Source organism: Equus caballus, chromosome 22 (assembly GCF_041296265.1).
Source record: "Equus caballus isolate H_3958 breed thoroughbred chromosome 22, TB-T2T, whole genome shotgun sequence".
NCBI classification, from domain to species: domain Eukaryota; kingdom Metazoa; phylum Chordata; class Mammalia; order Perissodactyla; family Equidae; genus Equus; species Equus caballus.
In genome coordinates, this window is record NC_091705.1 from 4,606,700 (window position 1) to 4,629,587 (window position 22,888).

The following is a 22,888-nucleotide window of genomic DNA, read 5'->3' on the forward strand; positions in this document are numbered from 1 at the left end:
AGACTGAAAAATACGGTATCTGGTCTCCCTAAATCAACAGATGAAATAAATACACCCTATCCTTCTGTAGACATGTTATTTACTCTTTCTAAGGTATTTGCCTGTCTGAATTTAAATAGCTTGATAAAATACTAGAGTCAGCAAGCAAAATTGCTAAAATTGACATCAATTAATTCATCTATATTTCAAAGCATGTCAAGAAGAAGGACAAGAATAAGATTATTTACTGAATTGTAATCAGGATGTAAAGAAGTAACTAAAATATAATTTTCCCATTATATTTAGAACTTAATAGGGGTTGCACACCGATTTTCTTGGTGTTTTCTTGTACAAATAATGTATTTACTCTTTAATATGCCAATTTATATTTCCTATGTTCCAAATGAATATTTAAATATAACTTAAAAGAACCTTAAGTACTTTTTTTTTGTAAAAGTCAAGTGGTCATTTCTTTTTCACTAAGTTGTATAGGTTTTGTTTGGATTTGGTTTGTTTTTACTCTAGTTGGCATGATGTGACAACACAGCTCAATTTACTCATGATTTAAATAACTGGTATTGAAGTAAAAATAGTAAAAGCTGAAGAACATGAGCTTACAAAATGAAAATTAAAAACATAATATGGATAAAGCGTGGTTTATAAATGACAAAAACCGATAGTTACCAGGGACCCTAAATCTCTTCAACATTTGAAGTTTTAGAATTACCATTTGAGGCTGAAACATTTTATTTTGCTTCATTGTTCGGGTGTTTTTCTGAATGTGCAAAGTGAATCCTTAGGACGGTGTTTTAGGAGTTAAATTTGTACTTTCTCTAAACTGTATTTTATATAGTTAAAAAGACCCAACGACTCCAGTCCCTTTCACAGAGGGGAAAAAACACTAGAAAAGCAAGGGGATCAGCATTTATCAAGGGGCTGTGAATGTGTTTTTGGGAAATGAGAACTAATTTTTTTAAAATTGTACATAAAAAGAAATAATTTGAGCAGAAAAATAGCATGAACATGATACAGTGCAGCTACAGAAAATTCTCTCAGTTTGGATTCTTGCATATTAATGGAGTTGACTCAAAATGTTAACCAAGCTAGCATAACTATTACTGATGTGCCAAATTTCAAAATGCATGTTTATATCAGTTTGATACCCTGATAGTAGTACCAGAATTCTGAAATTTTACTTCTAGAAAACATGTTCCAAAAGTCCACATGGTTTGCAATTCTTTTTTTTTTTTTTTTTTTTTCAGCCCAATACTTAACAAAAACAGCAATAGATTATGGACTAAGGGCTTCGAGTAACATATTTAAAGAAAATAAATCTTCATGGACAGTTTTTTCCTTGATACTTTATTTTTGGAACAAAGATTCCCTTAGACTAAGTGAACTCTATCAGAAAGATCATTAAGAAGAAACAGCCTTTTTTATACAGTATTTTCTGAAAGTATTTGGTATAGGCATATCTTTTTCCTTTCAGCATTCCTATAAGTAGTAAAAGATCCAAGCTAGAAGTAATTGCTGCAGAGGGCTTAACATTCTACAGACAGAAACGTACTGAGTTTATGTGTGCACATCTTGAAATTAGGATAAGGTTAGATTCTTGAAACATTAAAATAGAATGTGTTTACTATAGAATTCCACATTCTGATTAATGTAAAACAAGAGCTTTTTCTTCTTTTGCAATTAGTGCTTGTAGATCTTTTATCAAAACACAAACTGCCAGACTAGGTGAAACTCATTAACTGAAGAGGAGGATAAGTGTCTTCACAACCAAGAAGGAGGACTGGCGCAGGGTCTGAGTGGAACAAAGCCCCTCAAAGTTTACCAGAGGCCACAGCAAAACTCCGTTTCAGAAATGCTAGCCACAGATGTGACATTTTCCTAAATGTTTTGGGGCTTGTACAACAATCTAACTTATCTTTTCTAACTGAGGCACAGAAACCAAAACCCAGAATCAAAGTCGCAGAGAGGAACAAAAGAGATTGCAGGTACTTTTCTGTAATCTTCATTGGGAGGTAAATGGAAGTGTTGTGTGTGTGAGAGAGTGTACAGTGTTGAACAACACGGGAAGGGTGTTTTGTATATGGAAGGGTGGGGGTGTAACCCAATTGTCTTCTATTTAATACTTTGCTTAGAACTAAAACCTAATGGTCAGAACAAGTAGTCAGACTTTTATCAACACAGATGTTGTGTTCAAACTATTCTGCTATCGGCTGTTTACTTTGAATTTAAAGCTAATCGGAGACTCAATCCTGTTCACTAAATGCAAGCACCTTCCAAAGACTGGCTTTGTTAGCTGCATTGAATACTGATGATGTAGAGAGACTTTCAGAATAAATTTGTGAACCATAATCACATAAAGACCCATCAATTGGATTTTTAGATATGGATTTGTGCGTAAACTAATGCATTAGGTGGTGGCAATATAAATTTCAGATGTAGTTCAAAGCATGATATTGCCCAACTGTTTAACCATAACACTAACATGTCCTGGATAAAATCCTGTATGTTAATTATTTCAGCCCAGTTTTTTTTTTTTTTTTTTTTTTTTTAAATACAGCTACTTGCCATGCCCAAACTCAATGAGACAGGGAACTAGGCTACATTTTATTTTAAAAATAGCCTTTTACTGCTAGTGAGAATTGATAAGGATCTGGAGAAGATCCAAAGAAGACTCACAGACTGAGAACCACATCGATGTCTGGTCAGGAACTCGCTGTCTCCAGTAAGTATTGAGATAATTTTGTGATTTCAAGATCACTTTCATTTTATTATTTTTAAGTTAAGAGGTAATGGGAACTTCTGGGAGAGGGTTTTTGGTTTCATTTGTTTCTACTTTAGAATGTTTACCTGCAATTGAATGAAATGCCTTTCATTTCAGTTTTTTTTAATTCTATGTAACCTCTTATTTCAGTAATTCTTTAGGTGACTTCTGATAAAAGATTAACCACTAATATTGCCTAACTCTAAGGTGTGCAAACTATTTTGCAGTAGTAAATAACTCTATTCCTATTTCACACGCAAAAATTAAAGCATGTTCTCTCTTGGCCCTCATTTGGTAAATACGGTATCGGGAAACAAGCAACACAGCGTTCAACTTTACCCTGAGTGAAGGAAAAACCCGTCGAGAATGGGCCGTTTGTTATTTTGTTAGTGTGTGGACTTTCTTCCTGGTTAGAAATAGTAGAGCGCTCGATCGCCAGGAATAGCCTGGCGGGGGCTTCGTGACCCTCTGGGGTGGGCAGGGAGAGGCGTCCGACCAGCGGGACGGAGCTCCCCAGCCGCTCTGCCGTCTGGGAATGGAGACTCAGTTGACTCTTCGGAGAATGCCCAACTTTCGGATTTCTAAGCACAGCTAGACGCAGTTACTTTCAGACTTAGAACTTAAAACAGCAGTTTCGGAAGGAAGAATATTTCCATTTCCTTACAGGTCCGGTGTTAGCATTCGTGCAGGCAGTTGATGAAACTGGGCCCTTGAGAAGCTGCAGCGCCGCATCCAGGGGAACCGACGAACGACGCTCCGGTTTGGGCCCGGCGGCGGCCGCGACACACGAGCCACTGAGCGAGCTTCCCCGCGCGCACCGTGCTCGCTGCGGGCAGCTCGGCGCTCCCGGGCCGGCGAGCGGCGGGGTCTGCGGCCCGACGCCGGGGCAGCGAACGCCGCAAGGAGCCGGAGCCCCGAGGGCCGAGCCCTTCCCGACCACGCCCCGAGGGCAACTGGGCCCGCGGACCCAGGACCTCGACCCTGATGAGCAGGCCGTCCATCCCCGCTGTGCCGGGCCCGCGGCTCCCGGGCGCCGCCACTGTCCCGCGCGGCTGCGGAGTCGCCGCTCCCCGGGGCCCCGGACGCGGTCGAGGTGCGGCCGACGCCCAGCGCGCCCCGCGGAAAGGGAGAGCTCAGGACCCCCAGCCCCACCCGGCCCGCCCCGACGTCTCGCGTCATCGCACTAAGTTAACCTATGGGTCATTACCCTTCATTTGCCTTCGTAGCGCTAAACGGCAGTCTGACGGTAGTTTGTAGACGGCCTTGTACTTTAACGTGCATACCTCATTTGATCTTTACAGGGAAGACAACTGCTCATTAAGGGCCCTTAGCGCCACAATAAAGTCAGGCTGTTTCCAGGTTCTAAGATTTTTAAGCATCTTTACTATGAGCCCCCGAAAAACTGCCCTACTTAAATATAATGGAGTACAGTTAATTATTTAAAATTGGCCCGTTGACTTCACTTTTACATCCGAATATGGAGGGGATATTTATAGCTTTAGACATTTGATTTTAAAGTTCTAAAAAGCGTTTACTTGTTGAAATAACACGGCATTTTTCTGCAAGGTTCAAACATGGGAAAACTTGGAAAGAGATGGAGGAGGAATAGAGAGAGAAAGCAGCAGGGGTGAAGGAATGGAGCAGGCCCAGAAGTGAGCGTCCAGCAAGCTGGCAGATGTCCTTCAGGGCCACCACCTGTTAGAGGGAATCCAGCCATCACGCTTCCATCAGATGTCTTCAAAACAACACTTCCAACATTCATTTTCACATTTGATGTTTCAAAGTTACATTTAATTGTGAAAAGGCCAAGGGAAAACTGAATTATTTTACAGACACACTCATGATGGCTTAAAACAAAACAAAACCAAAGATCTGAGAAAACATAGGTTCTGTACAAGTGTGGGTTTTGGGTACCTATGGAGCTATACACATCAGGACATTTATATGGGCTCCTTTGGAACATGCAATACTTGATTTACGTGGCTATACATTTTAATATTTGGAAGATAAACTCGAAAAATTTAACAGAAGGCATTAGCAGTACTTTACTGTATTGTGCAGGTAATATATAATGGCTGTGTTAATTTCCAGCAGAGAAACGCTTTGTCTCAACAATAAAGGACCCTACTCTATTCACCCATCACCAGCAATGAACTCAATAGCTTCAAAATACCTTCCCATTCAAAGTTAAGGTGGGATTTTTCCCACATAAAACTAAGATTAACAAGTGTGCCTTAGCTGAATATTAAAGCAAAAATATCCTAAATCAGAAGTTCAAAGAGAAACCTTATTTTACAATCTTAGGCTAGAATGGAACAATGGAAACAAAGCAGCAAGACTCTTGATACGTGTATCCAAATTTGTTGTGGCGATGAAATGAAAATGCACCTGGAAGTGCTGTGTGTGAACTTCAAGCATAAATTTAAGGAATTATAGTGTGAGTAGTAGCAATAAAAAAAATGACTACAAATTAAATCTATTATGAAATAATGCATAAAATATGCTAAGGGAGCATAGACTACAAATTAAACTTTTCAATTTTTCTGAAAGATTTAAAACAAGTCCTTAAAACTGGAGAAGTCTACATGAAATTTGTAAAATGTAAATAATTTATTCTCACAAAGATTTTACTGTTAGCCAAATCAGTAGTTGACAGACATACTAATACATGGGTTGGTTGGGTTGTCTTATCGACCATATCCTCTTAAAATTGACATCTTCATTGATTTTCTTTTGACATCAAATTGTAGAAATTTTTTTCTGCAAAACTGATTAAAAAAATAATGCTTGGCTGTGATTTTCAAAGCTGAAATACTGTAAAAGAATAAGAACACAAGAGACCAGAGGGTTTTTTTTTTTTTTTTACTAAAGTCCAGAAATTTCCATAAGACAAGTACATTAATGAAATGTTTCCAAAGAAATACTGAACAATATATACTCTAGTTGGCTGAGGGTTCCAGCTCTAGAGTTCATACCTAATTCTTGTGCATTAAAAATCAGCATGGGTCTTAGATGATCTAGAATTCACTGTGTTTTGAGATCCACAGCTGGTTTGATTTTTAACCATAATGAAAAACCAGTATCCCTATTCCATCAAATGTGTTTTACAAGCAATAATAAATTCAGATCCACTGTATTATGCAACACACATCTTTGGAAAGCAACATAAAACAGTGAGATCAGATCAGTAGAAATATACACAGTTAAAAGAAATACATAAAGTACTGTAGTTTTATTAAAAACTACTATTTGAGAAAGAAATCTTTCCACAAATAGCATAAAATTGTAGAATGATGAAAGGATTTCGGAAAGCTTTACAAAAGCCTAATTCCAACTGTATCTTCCTGAAGGTGGTGGCAAAGGGTATTTCCTTCCTTCTCTGGGATATCCCTGAAAACAAGCAAAAGAAAGAGTTTATATTCTGGATTAACACCTCTGCAAGTAAATTAATTTTACATCTCTATGGAAAAAACACCATGAAGAAGCTGAATGTCTTAAAGATACATCACATGGAAGGTCTCCACAGCTTTATACAAAGCTTGCTGCAAAGCTGAACTCTAGCACACACGCTGTCACTGAAAACTAACCGAACAAGCCTTAACAAGCACTTAAGAAAATTCCTTAAAATGCACACAAATGAACTGTAGTTCAGCGTTTTGTGTAAAACACTAGTGGTTCTCAATCTTCCCTACCACTCCAAGCAGTAATTCAAGATACATTTTGGTAAGGTACCCACATCATTTTTAGACATATTACACTAGGAAAGTCACTTTGCTTAACCAAGCCGAGAGCATGCTAAGTCAGTTAAGACCTAATGAACTGTTTTCGTGACTTTTTTTTTGTTTAGCTATAAACAGTAGAGCATTAACACATTAAGTCAGTACATAATCAATTACTGGTGATATTCATAACCTACCATGGTAGCTTGCAAATAACTTTTCTGTACTACCTAAGATACATGACACCTCTTCTATCACAACTCCCTTTCTAGGCCTCCAGGATTCTGAAATGGACCCCATTCCCCAAGTTGTCACTCAGAGCATTACATTAGAATATGAATATGTGCAGACCATCAAGGCCACAATGTAGACTAAGGCCTTGTTTAGTCATATAAACTTCACTAAAAATATCGTGAAGTCATAATTATATATTTTTTTTAAAGATTGGCACCTGAGCTAACAACTGTTGCCAATCGTCTCTTTTTTTTTCTTTTCTGCCTTTTCTCCCCAAATCCCACCAGTACATAGTTGCATATTTTAGTTGTGGGTCCTTCTAGTTGTGGCATGTGGGATACCACCTCATCGTGGCCTAATGAGCAGTGCCATGTCCGCGCCCAGGATCCAACCAGCGAAACCCTGGGCCACCGAAGCGGAGTGCGTGAACTTAACCACTCAGCCACGGGGCTGGCCCCAATTATATTGTTTTTAATAATAAACTTCTACAACTTTATAGTGCTTTAAAAATTGTGATTTAATAAAAAGTGCCTCAGTGGAAAAGAGACCAAGGAAAAAAATCTATTTCTAAAAGGTCCTAAGAGAATTATAAATTTACCAACAGTAAATTTAGAATTTACTGTTACCAGTCTAACAGCGGACAGTTCCTTTAAAGGGAAGATCTCTGAAGGAGGCAGGAAAAATGATGTACAGGGCACCCAGTCCCTAAAATTCCAGGCATTTTAGGGTTTCCATTTCTGACTTAGAAAATGAGGTGATAGGACTACACATTCTTCAAAGTTTCTTCTAGTTATAAATATGCCCTCATTTCAAAAATACTCATTATTAGATTGTCTAGTATCATCTTGACTCTAGTAGCATATCAATATACTGATAGGATTTTTAGAGGTCTTGGGCTGACAGCATTCAAAGTAAAATTATATGAACCGATTTTAATGAATTGTAATAAAATTCTCTCAAAAGACAATTAAGATGATTATTTTCTTGTAAAGTGAACAGAAACTTGTAAGAATACACCAAAAAAAGGGTAAAAAAAGATTTTTCTTAGTTGTCAAAAGACAGGTCTTACACATAGGGACAAATGGCAAGAAGCTGAGTTAGAAAATTAATATTCGAGGCACTGCAGAAGGCCTGTAGGCAACACCAGGTAAGCAATTTACAAACCACTGCACATCACCGCAGGTGCCGTATTCCACAAATACCACATGCACTATAAACGGTAGCATGCCCATCCTGCTCTTGGGCAAAGATTTGATTAAAGAGCATGTAAATACTGGCCAGGGTGTCAAACGGCTGGGGGACAAATAGACTGAGGCAAATAGACCTCTGTCTTAAATATTGCTAAAACTGGATGCTATAAAGAGCAGGAAATGAAGCTTACATCTACTAAGCCTGTCTAGGAATCATCATACTTATTCAATGTAGCTATTAGCTATTAAATTTAGTAGACAAACGTGGAAAATTATGAAGGAGAGATTTCTGTCCATGAGAAATGATATCAGATTAATCAAGACAGGAGACTTCTAAGATAACAACTGAGGGGCTGGCCTGGTGGTGTTGTGCTTAAGTTCACGCACTCTGCTTCGGCGGCCAGGGGTTCCTGGGTTCAGATCCCAGGCACAGACCTACACACCACTCACCAAGCCATGCTGTGGCAGAATCCCACATACAAAATAGAAGAAGAATGGCACAGATGTTAGCTCAGGGCCAATCTTCCTCACACACAAAAAAAGATAACTGAAAAGACAGATTCTTACTTCCAGTTTCTAGAAAATTATTATGAGATTTAGTTTCTACTAAGACAAAGAGCACTACCCTTAAAGGATAAAAAATGTATTTAGGTGGCCAACTATATTTGGGCTAAATATCACTGACTGCTATGATTAAAAAGGCTTTTGGGTTGGAAATTCTTCAGCATCTTCAAGACAGGAGCTATTTAGGGAGGCAGACACTCACCCTATATACATTTTTAATGAGGGACCCAAGTTCAGCTGAGCTATTCTATCAATATCTTATCCAGAAATGTTTTTAAGAAAATAGCAGTCCCAAGAGGCATGGCTAAGCACGAAGTAAGCAGTATGCTTTTCATCCCACAGTCCACTTTGTATCACCTGTCTCCCTCCACGATCATCACGTCTCGGTGGATACCCGCCAGGTCCGGCTAGCATCTGGTACTGGTTTGGCTGGAAGGCTGCATTTTGGGTTTGGAGCATCCGGTTCCATGGCAGCAGAGGTTCAGCCCCAACGCCTCTGTGGAAAAGCATCATGTTTGCATTAGAAGCCAAGCCTGTTATATAGCCAAAAGTCTAAAATAAAACTGGCAGGTATCTGGGGCTGGCCCCGTGGCCGAGTGGTTAAGTTCGCGCGCTCCGCTGCAGGCGGCCCAGTGTTTCGTTGGTTCGAATCCTGGGCGCGGACATGGCGCTGCTCATCCGACCACGCTGAGGCAGCGTCCCACATGCCACAACTAGAAGAACCCACAACGAAGAATACACAACTATGTACTGGGGGGCTTTGGGGAGAAAAAGGAAAAAATAAAAAATCTAAAAAAAAAAAAAAAAAAAAAAACTGGCAGGTATCATCTCCAAATTTTAGGACAATCCAATTTGCCCAGATTTGTCATATGGGATATACAGTATCAGAGTGGCCTCTATGTCCCTCATACCTAGTGTAGTCTAACATGTTTCATGAAGTATCAGCATTTATTAAAAAGGGCATTAAAACTCAACTGAATCAGAAAGATCTGACTTAAAATATATTTTGTTCAATTTCAATTGTGAAATTTCTTTTTTGGTCACTTAAAGATTTGAACCCAAGATCACCAAGGTGGTACATTTAAGATGCTATCCAAAGAATAAACATGTACAAGACGGAGAATGAGGCTTTATTTTAAAAAAATGTCCAGACTCATTCTTGGAGTTCATTCTTTCTAGTTAATTGCAGGTTGCAAATGAATTCTTACTGCTGAGCATTTTGAATCTAGGGTAGGGGACTTGGTTGTTTTTTCCCAGCCATTATTCTGCTCAATATGTCAGAAGGTCTGATCGGGAGGAAACCTTTTCAAGTTCTATTGCTGCAGCTTTCAAGTGACCACGGTGACCTAGCAACGTGAGCACTAATTGGCATGGGCTGACTGGCATTTGGTGCACAGTTTACATGGGAACACAGATTCGACAGCTATGAAAACCCAGTTTGCCGGCCCAGATTATTAGTCAAAAGAAATGTTTTAATTGTCTTCAAGTGCCTATTTTAACTTTGTAGATATAAAGCAACAGGTATGATGTATTAAATCATAACAATTTAAAATTGTCACATAAACTTAATGTAGCAAAGATAGACCTTTTAAAGGCAATATCATTTAAGACACAACTTTCTCCTTGAGGCATTTTCCTCAACTTCCATTTTATAGAACAGTCACTACAAAGAAACAGAAGCAAAATTCTCCAGTATATTTTAACGTTAGAAGGTTCGGGGCCATTAGAAATGTTAGGAAGAATTACAACAAAACTTTAAATTTGCTAAAGCACTGACTAGCTAGTATCAGCTGTAACGGTATCAGCAGAGAAATTTCACTTCCTACGTCTTAGGGAAAAAAGCCTGAAGTTGTGCTCATTGAGTAATGCATTCTTACAGCTATTCAGGCCTGAATCCATCCTCTCGACCCCCTACTCTCCTCCCTTCACTTGGAGCTTGCCTTTTTCTTTTTTTTTAAACACCAGAGATTATTTTTGCGTGATGACTCAAAGAACAGCTCTCTGAAGAACTCTAGAGAGGCCAATGCTGTTCTTCACAGCAGTGAAACCAAAGCTCTAATAACATAATTTGCTGTAAGTGAACCAAAATAAAATAAAAGATAAATCTGTATCTTAGAAACAATATGCATATATTCAGGGCTTTTAATTATTTTTCACGTTCCTTACTAATACAAATACATTTTAGCAAGAGTGCTTCATCTGTTTGGCAAGAACAGGTCTGTGCACAGAGACAGGAATGGTCTCTTCTGGTCTCTGCAGGAGTGAGGGGTTGGGGTTTGTGCTGTGACCAAGGAGGCTCATCAAAACTGGGCCATTGACGCAAAACACATGCCAAAAACGCAACTCACATACGGTATTAACTGTAATCAAGTTTTCTTTTCAGTTTTACAATGATAAAACTCACTCAACTGAGTTTCAGAAAATCTGCTGGTATGGATAATACGCATTATAAATTTTATATTACTTTATGTTTTAAAAATAGGAACACAGCTACAGTTTAAAAACACAAAGTTCTCCTTTTTGTTTGAAATGATTATTTAAGATGTTTTTGACAAAGATAATTTTTATAAAAATAATTACAATTAAGCAGAAAAAACAAAATAAGAAAGGCATGTTCTACCCTGTTTTGCTTTTTACAGGCAGAAAGGTCTTTTATTTCCCACAAGTTTATCCTATTTCTATACTAATTATATTAATTTGCAAATACTTACAAACCGAAATTTTCTTTGGAAAATACATTTTACATCTGGAATGGAAGGTCGAGGTTGACACATTTTAACTGTTTAAAATTAGCAGCTAATGACTGGGACAACTTACTGAAGCATTAGCATCACAGACGGCAACAAAGACGTTTCTGAATTAACTGTTTTGGAAAACAGCTGGTAATGTCAAGTTACTTCTATCAATTTGGATATTTTTAACTTACACATATGGCAAATCAGAGTCTTTAAAGAAGTGGCACGACTGAGCTTAACACTCAGAAGTTAAAACTAAATGGCTGCCTTGGATTTGGCCAGAAAAGAGAAGACGTGTCCACTGGCAAGAAGAACACACACAGTGGGGCAGAACGCAGTAATGAAGAGAACTCCAATGCTGGACATCTCCGCTTAATATCAGCACTACTAACACCAGGCGGTCTGTGTGTGGGAGACAAGGAGGGTGTGTTCCTGTTGTATTTTTAAACGAAATAAATACACGGACTGTAAATACTACCTCAAAGTAGAAAATAATTCAAGAAACAGTGTAGTTTAGGAAAAAAGGTACATTCAAAATGTTCTTTTCTAACAGGGTTCTCAACCAAACCCTCAAAGTAGTGTTGTGGAAAAGAATGAACTAAGGATCAGTAAAGCCTGGTTCTGATAAGAATTCTACTACTTACGAGCTGTGACATCTCAGCAAAGCCAAAGTGACTGAGTTTATATTTTCTCCTCTATGTCTTCTAAGGTCAGAATGGTCAGACTGACAGGTGCTATAGAAATGATGATATACTGTATCTGCTATAGGCGAATGGAGAAGTTTAGGGTAGAAAATTCAAACTTTGTTTTCTTTATGAATAAATGGTATATTTCTTAAATGACCACAATTTAAGACATAAGAGAGAATTCTATTATGCTCATATTTAACTTTTGCTTTAAGGCATGATTTTAAGTTTCTCACCAAAACTAAACCAAAAATGTCCCCCGAAAACCTGTCCTTAATCTGTTGGGTTCACAAAGCCAGTCAGGACAATACTGGTACTTGGCTAGGGCAGAAGAACAAAAAAATGATGGATATCAGGACAATGGTGATGATCTTAGTAGCTAACTTTTACTGTGTACAGGGAAAGAAAGCTGCTGGGACTGAAGAAAGAATGCCTCAGAAGTGGAATCCTCCCTTTGAAGTCCGTATGGCTTTACTGTAATATTATGCTCAAAGTACTCTGATGAGTTCTGTTAGAGTGAAAAGTTTCGTAGTGAAGACATGAAAGAGAGATCTTAGGTAAGCTAGTGGATCTGTATGCCTCAGTTTCCTCATCTGTAAAAACATCATCATCAACTTCAAAGGGTTGCTAGGAGAAATAAACGAAGTCTATTTCTAAAAGCACGTTAGCACAGTGCTAACACTTCATAAGCAGATGATAAATATTAGTGATTATTAATAATATGGGGAAGAAGAAAGTAACAAAGTTGGGAAACCAAGTCTTAAACTCAACAAATCTAATGCAGAAAGACAATTATTTAAAATGAGATAGTTCTCATGATAATATGTAATTTAGAAAAAATTTACCCCTTACTCATTTGTCTGAAAATGATGCTACTCTAAGGATGTTGACGTAGTACATACACTGTGCTCTGAGCACTTATACTGAAAACAAAACATAAGCATGAGTAGTCATCTTAAATTTAAAATGTAGTTTGCACTAAGTAGTTGATACTATTAATAAACAATTGTTCTTGAAGAAAATAATGAAGTTTTGGAGTCTCTACAGAAAGAGTTTTCTTAAAAGGGGAACAGCATTTATAACCCTGTTCATAATAACACGATGCGTTTTAGATGTGAAGAGATCAGACTGCTAAATCAGTAGAAGAAAGGGGAACAAAACAGAGTGAACTGGGAAGGCAAAGAAGGAAGCCTTACTATGATGGGGCTTAATGTGTTTTAGCATTTACTGATGCTGACAAAACCAGCATGAAATGATAGATTTTAAAGCTGCCCTTTAAAAAATTATTCTACAGATGTTAATATAATTATTCATAACATGCCTAGCTGTCTTGTCATGTAGAAACCACCTGACTTAGCAGCACACAACTCATCAATGAAAGAACACATGTCAAACATCCCTTGTTATTAAACCATGTCACATTCTTCCTAGTCCGTGGTACTTATTAGACTGCAGATCCCATAATCCTCTTCTGAGTCCCTTCTGCGTTTAATTCAGTTCAGTCTTAAGTAGTTAAAGAAACTGTTTTCAGTGGCAACTAATAACTACTGACCTACAGTGACACTGCCCTACAATAGGCTTGTCAGCCCTGAAAAAGTTGTACCAAAGAAGCTGATTAGGACTTCAAGAGGTTTGTAGCCAGAATCAATGGTTGGTCTGTACTAATGCTGCACTGCCGGCACAGCAGTGATAAAAGTGGAACACCATTAGTTATGCCTCATTAAGCTGCACAACCCTTCCAAAAAGAAATTTGTTTAGCCTGACCAAAACCTAATACAATTTTAAGCTCTCTGTGTTGCATTTTTCAGCTCAAAAGCTTCAGTAAAATACAGGCCAAGAACCAAGAAAAGTAGAAAAGTATATAAACATGAGTCTTTTACTTCAATGTGTTAACTATCTATTTTCCTAGAGGACAGGGACAAAACAAACCATTTAGAGGGAAGAAAGTATTTTTCAAACCATGGAGAAAGCCCAAACCTCAAAATGTTGATGTGGAAAAGATTTAAGTCATCTTTGCTTTAATGTTACCTGTCAAATCTCTGCTGCTGGAAAAGGGGAGGAGGCCCTCGCCAGGAATCCTGGGGCCTCATGTCTGGAAAATAAATAGGGAAGGGTTAAACGGAAGATTTTTTAAAGTAATCACATATTAAGCTACCTACATATTTTATAATTAAAAATTCTTGAAAACAAATCTGAGATAGAATTTAAACCAAATAAACTAGCATAATTACACACACTGAAAATGTAAAAAGATACGAAACCAACAGGGTGAGTAAATTTTTTGGGTTTTTTATTATTTTTCCTTTGATAACGAAACAGTTTTAGAAACCTTGGTCATTAAACTTACACATTTCTCTCACTCACTATATATGTGTGCATGTGTACGTAAAGATATATATTCTTTTCACATTTGTATTTTAAATGCTGTACAAAAGGAAGGGATTTAGGGTTCTTCCATGAACACAAACTGAACTAATAATAACTTTAATAAAAATTCTGAAATTTCCCCCGTAAACATGCAAACTGGAAAGGAATCCTGACTTACCCAGCTATTATAACCTTTTAAAGTGGAGAGTACACAATCTCTCCAACACAGGCCAGGAAGACACGGAAATGAAGGAACCACCACTTTTCTATTGTTTTCCACCAGTCAAAACTCTTCCCCTAATACAAAGCTGAACTAGCAACATCTAACAAGAAACAAAAGGCTGCTGCTCCTCCACATAAACGGGATGAAAGGAACACCCTACAACACAGGTCAGCCAGGGCGCTCAGTAGCTCAGCAGGTCACTATGAACTAACCATCACTCCGGTCTCCAGTCTTACAGTCACCTTGGCCACCCTTCAGCAGGGTCTGCATGTGACCTAATTAAAACAGCTAGTTCCAGGAGTTGTCTAATGAGTTTACTGTGTGAGGACAGTAACCTCCTCCAGACTCCGGAGACCCAAGGACAACAAGGCTTACCATAATGTATTCAGGCTCACATTTTAATGGAAACACAAACTAGAAACATGCTTTTCAAAATTACTTTCTTAAAGGAAAGAAGAAATGAAAGCTTATCTCTGGTTAGGAACCAAAAAAATGCAATCCAGCTTGACTTAAAAGAAAGAAAAGTAGAACTGTGCTTTAAAAATCCTGTACGCAGGAAAATATGGAACAAGTAAAGTATCTGGCTGCTTACAATGATTCCAGCATCAAACTGGCTACTTCTGCTCCAGGCTTCCTCCCACCTCAACACGGCTGACAACGGCAGACTGAAGAAAGTTTCCAAAAGGGACAAGCTACCCCCTAGGGGAGCAGCTGTGAGGAGTGGCGATAGCTCACTGCCCCTGGGTCCATGGTTAGCACCAGGGGTTTCCAGCAGCCAGACCCACAAGATGCTTCTCTCGGAAAGGAACAAGGAAGCCTTCACTACCACTACTTTCACACAGAATCTCATTTTGCATTTAAAGAAAGGTGGCACCTCTAGACAATCTGAACTAAGTGCCTTTTTTCTCTCTTAAACTTAACTAGTAGTAGTCAAACTGAGGAACAATGCTGAGGAGGTTTCACCGTGGTCATTAGATATTCAAAACCTAAATGCAAACTCAGGAAGCTAAGTGCCGCACAATCCACAGAAAAGAGGGCAAGAAGGATCCCTAGTGTAGGCCGAGACTAACTTCTGAATCACTACTACACACTACTCACTATCAGAAAAGCATAATCAGAAGAGGTAAACCCAGAAACTCTTACAAAAACAGCAATCAGTTCATCTGTGTGGTTAGTTTCTATGGAAAAATGTTTAAGATATACTTATCTCAACACATAAAAGATTTTCAATGATCACATTTATGAGAAGGCACTCTACTGAAAGTAAAATCAACATTTGGGCCACGTTTTCTGATCATTACTTTGTTAAACTTGAAGTCCACTGGTCTATTCAGATATTATATAAAAATTAGTTTACTGAGAACTGGTTAAAATGTTCCCAAAGTGTTTTATTTTAGTGTCTCACATACACAAAATTAGCTAATATAACAAAAGTCAAAAGAAATACAGTGAATTTCATTTGGACCCCTGTCTAGTTCTGTACTTTACATGTCCCAGAATCACTGTGGTTATCCTGGAAACACGTCCCTTTTTACCATTAAAACTGAATTCCGTGAATCTGGTTCCACAGTATCTCTTTATATATGCTATCATCACAGACTACATACTCTCCATCGTACTTACAGAGGCTTCCAAATAGGATCCCTAATAATTTAAAATTGAATGAAGAAAATAAAAAGACACATCTACAATAAGAAAAGTCTTCAAGGGGCCGGCCCTGTGGCTGAGCGGTTAAGTTCATGCGCTCCACTTCGGCAGTCCTGGGTTTTGCCAGTTCGAATCCTGGGTGCAGACATGGCACCGCTCATCAAGCAATGCTGAGGCAGCATCCCACATACCACAACTAGAAGGACCCACAACTAAAAAAAATATATACAACTATGTACCGGGGAGCTTTGGGGAGAAAAACGAAAAATAAAATCTTTAAAAAAAAAAAAAGAAAAGTCTTCAGAAATGCTTATCCTAATATTTTATGAAAAATAAAGGCAGAAAAAAAACCTTGTATATTTTCTCCTAGAAACAGTACAAGGGGAGTTTGAAAAGTCATCACCATCAGGAATACATACTCACTAGATTCAAATATACTGCATGTTAGATTAAGCACATCAATATTTCTAAGCAGAATTAACGTAAAGTTCATTAAGCATAAATGCTTTTTGTGGAGGGGGAACCCTTCTCCATAGTCTTGCCAATACACCCATTAAGAACCCAGAAAAAGGAAAAAGTTCTATTCCATCACTTTCAGTACATCAGGTGCTTCCTTCTCTATTTTGCTTTTACTATTTCTTACCTCCAGAGCAATTTTTTTTCACATAAATCAATGCCAGCACATGCAAAATCTAGAGTTTTTTTGTTAAAACCTAAGCAAATTTTCTAAGACATAAAAGTTGTCACACAATTATTAAAACATCTCTTGCTTTCAATACAAAAAACAAAAATAAGAAGGCTCAATAAAAAAAAACCTCAAGGCTACTTTCAAACAAACCTCTTCATGTGGCTCTGAACAATATATATAAGCCCTTAAGTATTCATAAAACAGAAATATTTCCTGACTGATAAGTAATGAAGTAGAAGGTAAAACAAACTTATCATTCATTTGTATGGCTCTAACAGAAGATCCATTTGAGAGGGAGAAAAAAAATCCCGAGATAGTGAATTGCACTTCAGAAAGGTACAGGGGAGGAGGGAAAATGACAGTTAATATTTTCCTTGGGTCTTTAAAAACTCATCCCTTTCCTAGAGCTCTAAGGCCACATAAACCAAGGCTTCACCAACAGCTCCTCAAGTGACAATTTACCTAATCAGCATAGCAATCACAGAAAAGAGTCCATGTTTACTGATTGCACTAATCAAAAATCTCTTTTCAAATGCAGCTGATTGACAAGTTTACCAACTAAAATGAAGAGAAGTGACCTATGAGGTTCTCTGGGCTGCAGACACGAAATGCTTTATTGACACTGAGTACTCAGGGCTGCACTGACTCCAACAAGTTATCAGTACCCAAACAATGACTCATCAGCCAAAAGCTGACACATCGAAGACCAACAGTAAGAAACACCTAGGAGACGATTGACAGAGAGTTGGCAGTTTGACCAAATGGCCCTTCTAGAGTGTAATTTTGTACCACATGAAGAAAATAAGTATAATCTTAAAATTTTTTTTAAAGATTAAACAGTTTAGATCTCAATTTTACTAAAACAAACATTTCTGACCAAATTTTTAAGTTCAAAATTCTACAAAAAGGAAAGCTGATCTTTTTATCATTTAATACTTTCACGGCACTTACTAATGTGCTAGGCACTGTTTCAAGTGCTTAATAACTTAAACTCACTTATTGTGGATATTCTGTGAGATGGGTACTCTGTACCATTTTAGAAATGAGGAAATGGGAGTACTGACAAAAACCTGCCCGAGGTCACAGGCTATTAAGGGGCAGAGTGAAAGCCAGGGGCTCTGTTCTCTTAACTACCCTCCATTACGCTCTGCTACTCCAAGTTTCGCATGCACTTGTGCTGTTGGTTGCGATGACTCTTCATGCTATTTTATTTCAGGAGGACCAGAGGAGAACCACCTCCTCAGTCAGGAAGCTCAGAAGCTTAGCGTTTCAAGAAGGCAGCATTAGGGATAAAAAAAACTACCTTCAACATTTCCAAAGTTTATAATTAACATTATTCCACAGATCTAATTAAGACCAGAAGGTAAAATAAACATACTTAAACACATGCACTTTGGTATTAAGCATCCTGACAAACACGGATTCATGGGGAAAACAAGGTCTTGGTTAAAACATCTGAAATGACTGCTCTTTCTAAAAGGGTAATACTACCCTACAAGATTTAGTATTCCAATGAAATACTGCTCAGCCATAAAAAAAGATGAAATTTTGCCATTTGCAAAGACAGAGATGGACCTTGAGGGTATTATGCTAAGCTAAATAAGTCAGATGGAGAACACCATGTGATTTCACTCATATGTGGAAAATTTAAAAACAACAAATAAACACATAGATGCAGAGAACAGATTGGTAGTTAACAGAGGGGGAAAAAGGAGTGAGGGGAGGGAAAAAGGTAAAGGAGTATATTTGTATAGTGATGGATGAAAACTAGACTTTTGGTGGTAAGCATTATGTAGTCTATACAGAAGTCAAAATATACTAAGGATACACCCAAAATTTATATAATGTTATAAAGCAATGTTACCTCAATAAAAATAAACAAATGAATAAAATCTCAAAATAAAGGATTTAGGATTCAAAAGAAAATATAAATATAAAGGATCAGGTAAAAATTAGAACAGGATATAGATAGATATGGACGGATGGAGACACTGATTGACAGATAGGCAGGGATTAGTTCTATCTGCATAAATATGAAATCTAAAGGTCACGAGAGAACACAAAATAAATATCCCAGAAAAGTCTTAACAATAGTAAACTAAAAGAAAACAAGAACCAAATCTTATGTTGAACTATGGGTAAAGAGTATTGGGGAAAACACCAGAGAATGTGGGATTTTTTTTCTTGATAGTTAGCAGTATTTGTCTGGGCTTATCATACAACTGTGACCAATCTACTATCCCGCAGTGACCATTCTAGATTAGGCCAATTATTTATCCAACACATCTTGTACAAAGCTATCAGGGAATCATTTGTGAAATGACATAGTTGCCTTCTAGGAAGTCCAACCTCACAACCCCAAGCTTTTCTAGATTCTCTCATAACCCAGGGCAATTAAAATTCATTCACCTATCTAATCCTTCTTGAACTTTTACATTTCTGGTTTATATGCAGATGATTCCCAATTTTCTCTCTCCAACCCTCTCTTGAGCAAGTATCAGACCCATATTACTAGCTACCAGTAGATGACTTCAATGTCTTCAGGCACTTCAACCTCCATAAAAACCAGACTCATCATATTCTTCCATATTCCTTCATCCTCCTGGGTTTCCAAATTCTGTCAAAGGCCTCATTATAACCCAGGTGCCCACAGTGCACACATGAACCTCATCTTGAATGTTCTCTCCCTCCCTAAGCATATTCAATTATCCAGCGCTTCAGTTCTTCCTCTCCTACCTCCTCCACTTTGAATTCACTGTCATAGATCAGTTCAGACCTTCATCATCTCTAAGCAGAACCACCACCAAGTCTTTTCTACAACCAACAGAGTTGTGAATCTAGAAAGGAGATCTAACTGTGCACTCTACAGCTTGAAAGAGCTTAAAACGTTCTCACATATAAAGAGAAAGACTCACACACAAATTAAGAAATCAGGAAGGGGCAAGAACAAGCAATTTATGAAAGAAAAAATGATTAGTAAAAATATGATCAAAGCAATTTAAAAAGTCCTATTTTAAAACAAAGATACATTATTCCTTGCTTATCAAATTAGCAAGAACTTTTAAAAAATGGTAGCACCTGGTATTGGTGGGAATTGGGATATTAGAAATTCTCATCTGCTGCTACAGGAAGTGTATACTCTGATCTGGTATAAGTACTGGTATACTCTTATCTGGAGGTTAATGTGGTGATAGCAACCAAAAGTCTAGAAATTCAGCATACATTTTCATCCAGCAATACCATTTGTAGAAATTTAGCCTACAGTTAAGAAAGAAATCTAGCAGTATACTTCTAAATAATCCATGAGTATATAATAAAATAGAAATCAGAAAATATTATGAACTGAAGGATAATGAATATATGACACAAAACAAAATGACTATATGAAATAAAGCTGAAGTGACAGAGGGAAATTTTTACAGCACTCAAATGCATATATTAGGTAAGAAAGGCTACAAATATATTACCTAAGTCTCCATCTCAAAAAATTAGAAAAAGAATAGCAATTTAATTCCAAAGAAACTACAAGGGAATAATTAAGACAAAAGCAGAAATCAATTAAACAGAAAACAAACATGATGGGGGGGAGGGAATCAACAAAGCTAAAAGTTAGTTCAATAAAAAAGAAAAAAAAACAAAAAATGTAACCAATAAAATTAAATAAGCCCTAGCAACACTAATCAAAAAAAAACAGGAAAAAAAAAAAGCGATAATACACATTACCAATACCAGGAATTAATTTTAAAACCCTAGAGTCATTAAAAAGATATTAAGAGCATATCATGAACAACTTCTGGAAATAAACTTGAAATTTTAGAATAAATGGACACATTTCTACAAAAAAAGAGAGCTTACTCAAACCAACACAAGAAGTAACAAAAAAAATTGGAACAGATATCTACTTAAGAATTTGAATCTATAATTAAAAACCTCGTGAAGAAATTGCTAGGCCCAAATGGCTTCACCACCGAATTCTTCTAAGGATTAAGACACGACGACAATCTTACAGTAAACCCTTACAGAGAACAGAAATGTAGGAAACACTTTCTAATTTGTCTGATGAAGCCAGAATACGTGAAGAAAGGAAAGTTCTAAGTTAACCTCTCTTATACACAGATGAAAAACATACCCCACGATATACTGACAAGTGGAAGGTAGTGATACATACAAAAGAACAGTATATCACACCCAATTAGGCTTATTTCAGTAACGCCAGGTTAGTTTAACAGTTGAAAATGAATCCATGTAATTCACCACATAACAGATTAAAAAAAAAAAACACGTTACCATCTCAACAGATGAAGGAAAAGCATGTGATATAATTCAATACCCACCAGAAACAAGGAATAGAAAGAAACTTTCTCAATCTAAAAAAGGCTATCTATAAAGAAAAAAAAACTATAGCAAACACCATATTTAACGGCGAAATATTACAAGTTTTCCCCTAAGACTGGGAATGAAACAAGGATGTCCACCATCACCACTTTTAATGAATTATACTAGAGGTCCTAGCCAGTTTAATAAAACAAAAAGACCAAAAGGCATTAAGATTAAAAAAGGAATAAACAAAACTGTCACTTGCAGATGACACGATTGTATAGGCAAAAAATCCAAAACAACATCCAAATTTCCAGAATAAATGAATTTAGTAAAGTTGTTGGATAAAAAGTCAATAGTGAAAAATCAACTCTATTGCTATATACAAGCAAACAATTGGAAAATGACATTTAAAAGATAATATTACTTGCAAAAACGTCAACACATATCAAATATCTAGGAATATTTCTTTTTGTCCTCAATTTTTTGTTACAGAAAAGCTACAAGAAGAGAATAAATTCCCACATGCCCTTTACCACATTCCCCAAATGTTGGCATAAACCTCTGTTCATCACATGACACCAAGTAAAGTGAAAAGGCTATGACTAAGTGGAAAAAGATATTTCCAATACAAAAAAATCTCATAACCACAATATAAAAGAACTCCTACAAAGCAAAAAGAAAAAGATAGACAATCCAATAGAAACATGGACAAAAAACTCAAACAGGCACATGACAAAAAAAAGATATCCAAGTGGTCAATAAACATGAAAAAATGCTCAACTAAGTCATCGAGAAGATGCCATTTAAAACATTGGTGAGATACCACTACCCATCTAGCAGAATGGCACTTGAATTAACAAATGTTAGCATCTTACCACACTGCCCCCTACCCTGCCAGGCTGCCACTGTTTGGTTGGGTGGCTGCCATTGTTTGGTTGGGTAGCTACCAGACAACCAGGAATGGAGAAGCAAAGGCTTCATGAAGAAAGTGGTTTTGAGAACTTGGCACGTGCCTTAGACTTTCTTGATAAACAGGAACAGCCATGGAACTGAAAAATAACATTAAATGGGGATACCATTTAAAATTAATGCAAAGGGGCTGGCCCGGTGGCGCAGCGGTTAAGTTCGCATGTTCCACTTCTCGGCGGCCCGGGGTTCGCTGGTTCGGATCCCGGGTGCGGATATGGCACAGCTTGGCAAGCCATGCTGTGGCAGGCATCCCACATATAAAGTAGAGGAAGATGGGCACGGATGTTAGCTCAGGGCCAGTCTTCCTCAGCAAAAAAGAGGAGGACTGGCAGTAGTTAGCTCAGGGCTAATCTTCCTCAAAAAAAAAAGAAAAAAATTAACGCAAAATGTATGAAGTCTAACATTCAACTATTTTCTCCCTTTTCCACTGCAATCCCAATGCTATGTGATTAATTTCATGGTTGACATTTCTGAAGCATTTCTGTCCATATAACAAAGGTATAATGGGTCAGGTAAAGGCCAAGGTTTTCACAGAAGCAGAAGGGTAAAGGCATATTCCTACCTAAAGCAATGCCTGGCTTTATCAAATAATGAAGTCATGCAATTCAATATCTATTGCACCTGACTTAATTGTCCCAATACTTGTATTAATGGAATAAAGAGCAATTCATTCCACATATCTCTTTCTGCCCACGTTCACTCAGAAGCAAATTTATAAATGAAAATAAGAAATCCAATTCACATTATTCAATTAGCTATATATAGTCAAGATAAAAATAACAAAGACTTTG

At 37.4% G+C, this 22,888-nt stretch overlaps 1 protein-coding gene across 1 annotated transcript in view; it reads right to left on the reverse strand.

The window, feature by feature from the left end:
- Window positions 1–4,524: 4,524 nt before the first annotated feature.
- The window catches only part of XRN2 (5'-3' exoribonuclease 2), a 75,398-nt gene continuing 57,034 nt past the window's right edge, over window positions 4,525–22,888 (reverse strand). Inside the window, exons 28-30 of the mRNA XM_003363927.5 lie at window positions 13,912–13,975; window positions 8,820–8,958; window positions 4,525–6,145 (exon numbers count right to left, since the gene is read on the reverse strand). Of these exons, the coding sequence (XP_003363975.4) occupies window positions 6,080–6,145; window positions 8,820–8,958; window positions 13,912–13,975 (269 nt within the window). The 3' untranslated portion in view covers window positions 4,525–6,079. The remainder of the gene's footprint in view (window positions 6,146–8,819; window positions 8,959–13,911; window positions 13,976–22,888) is intronic.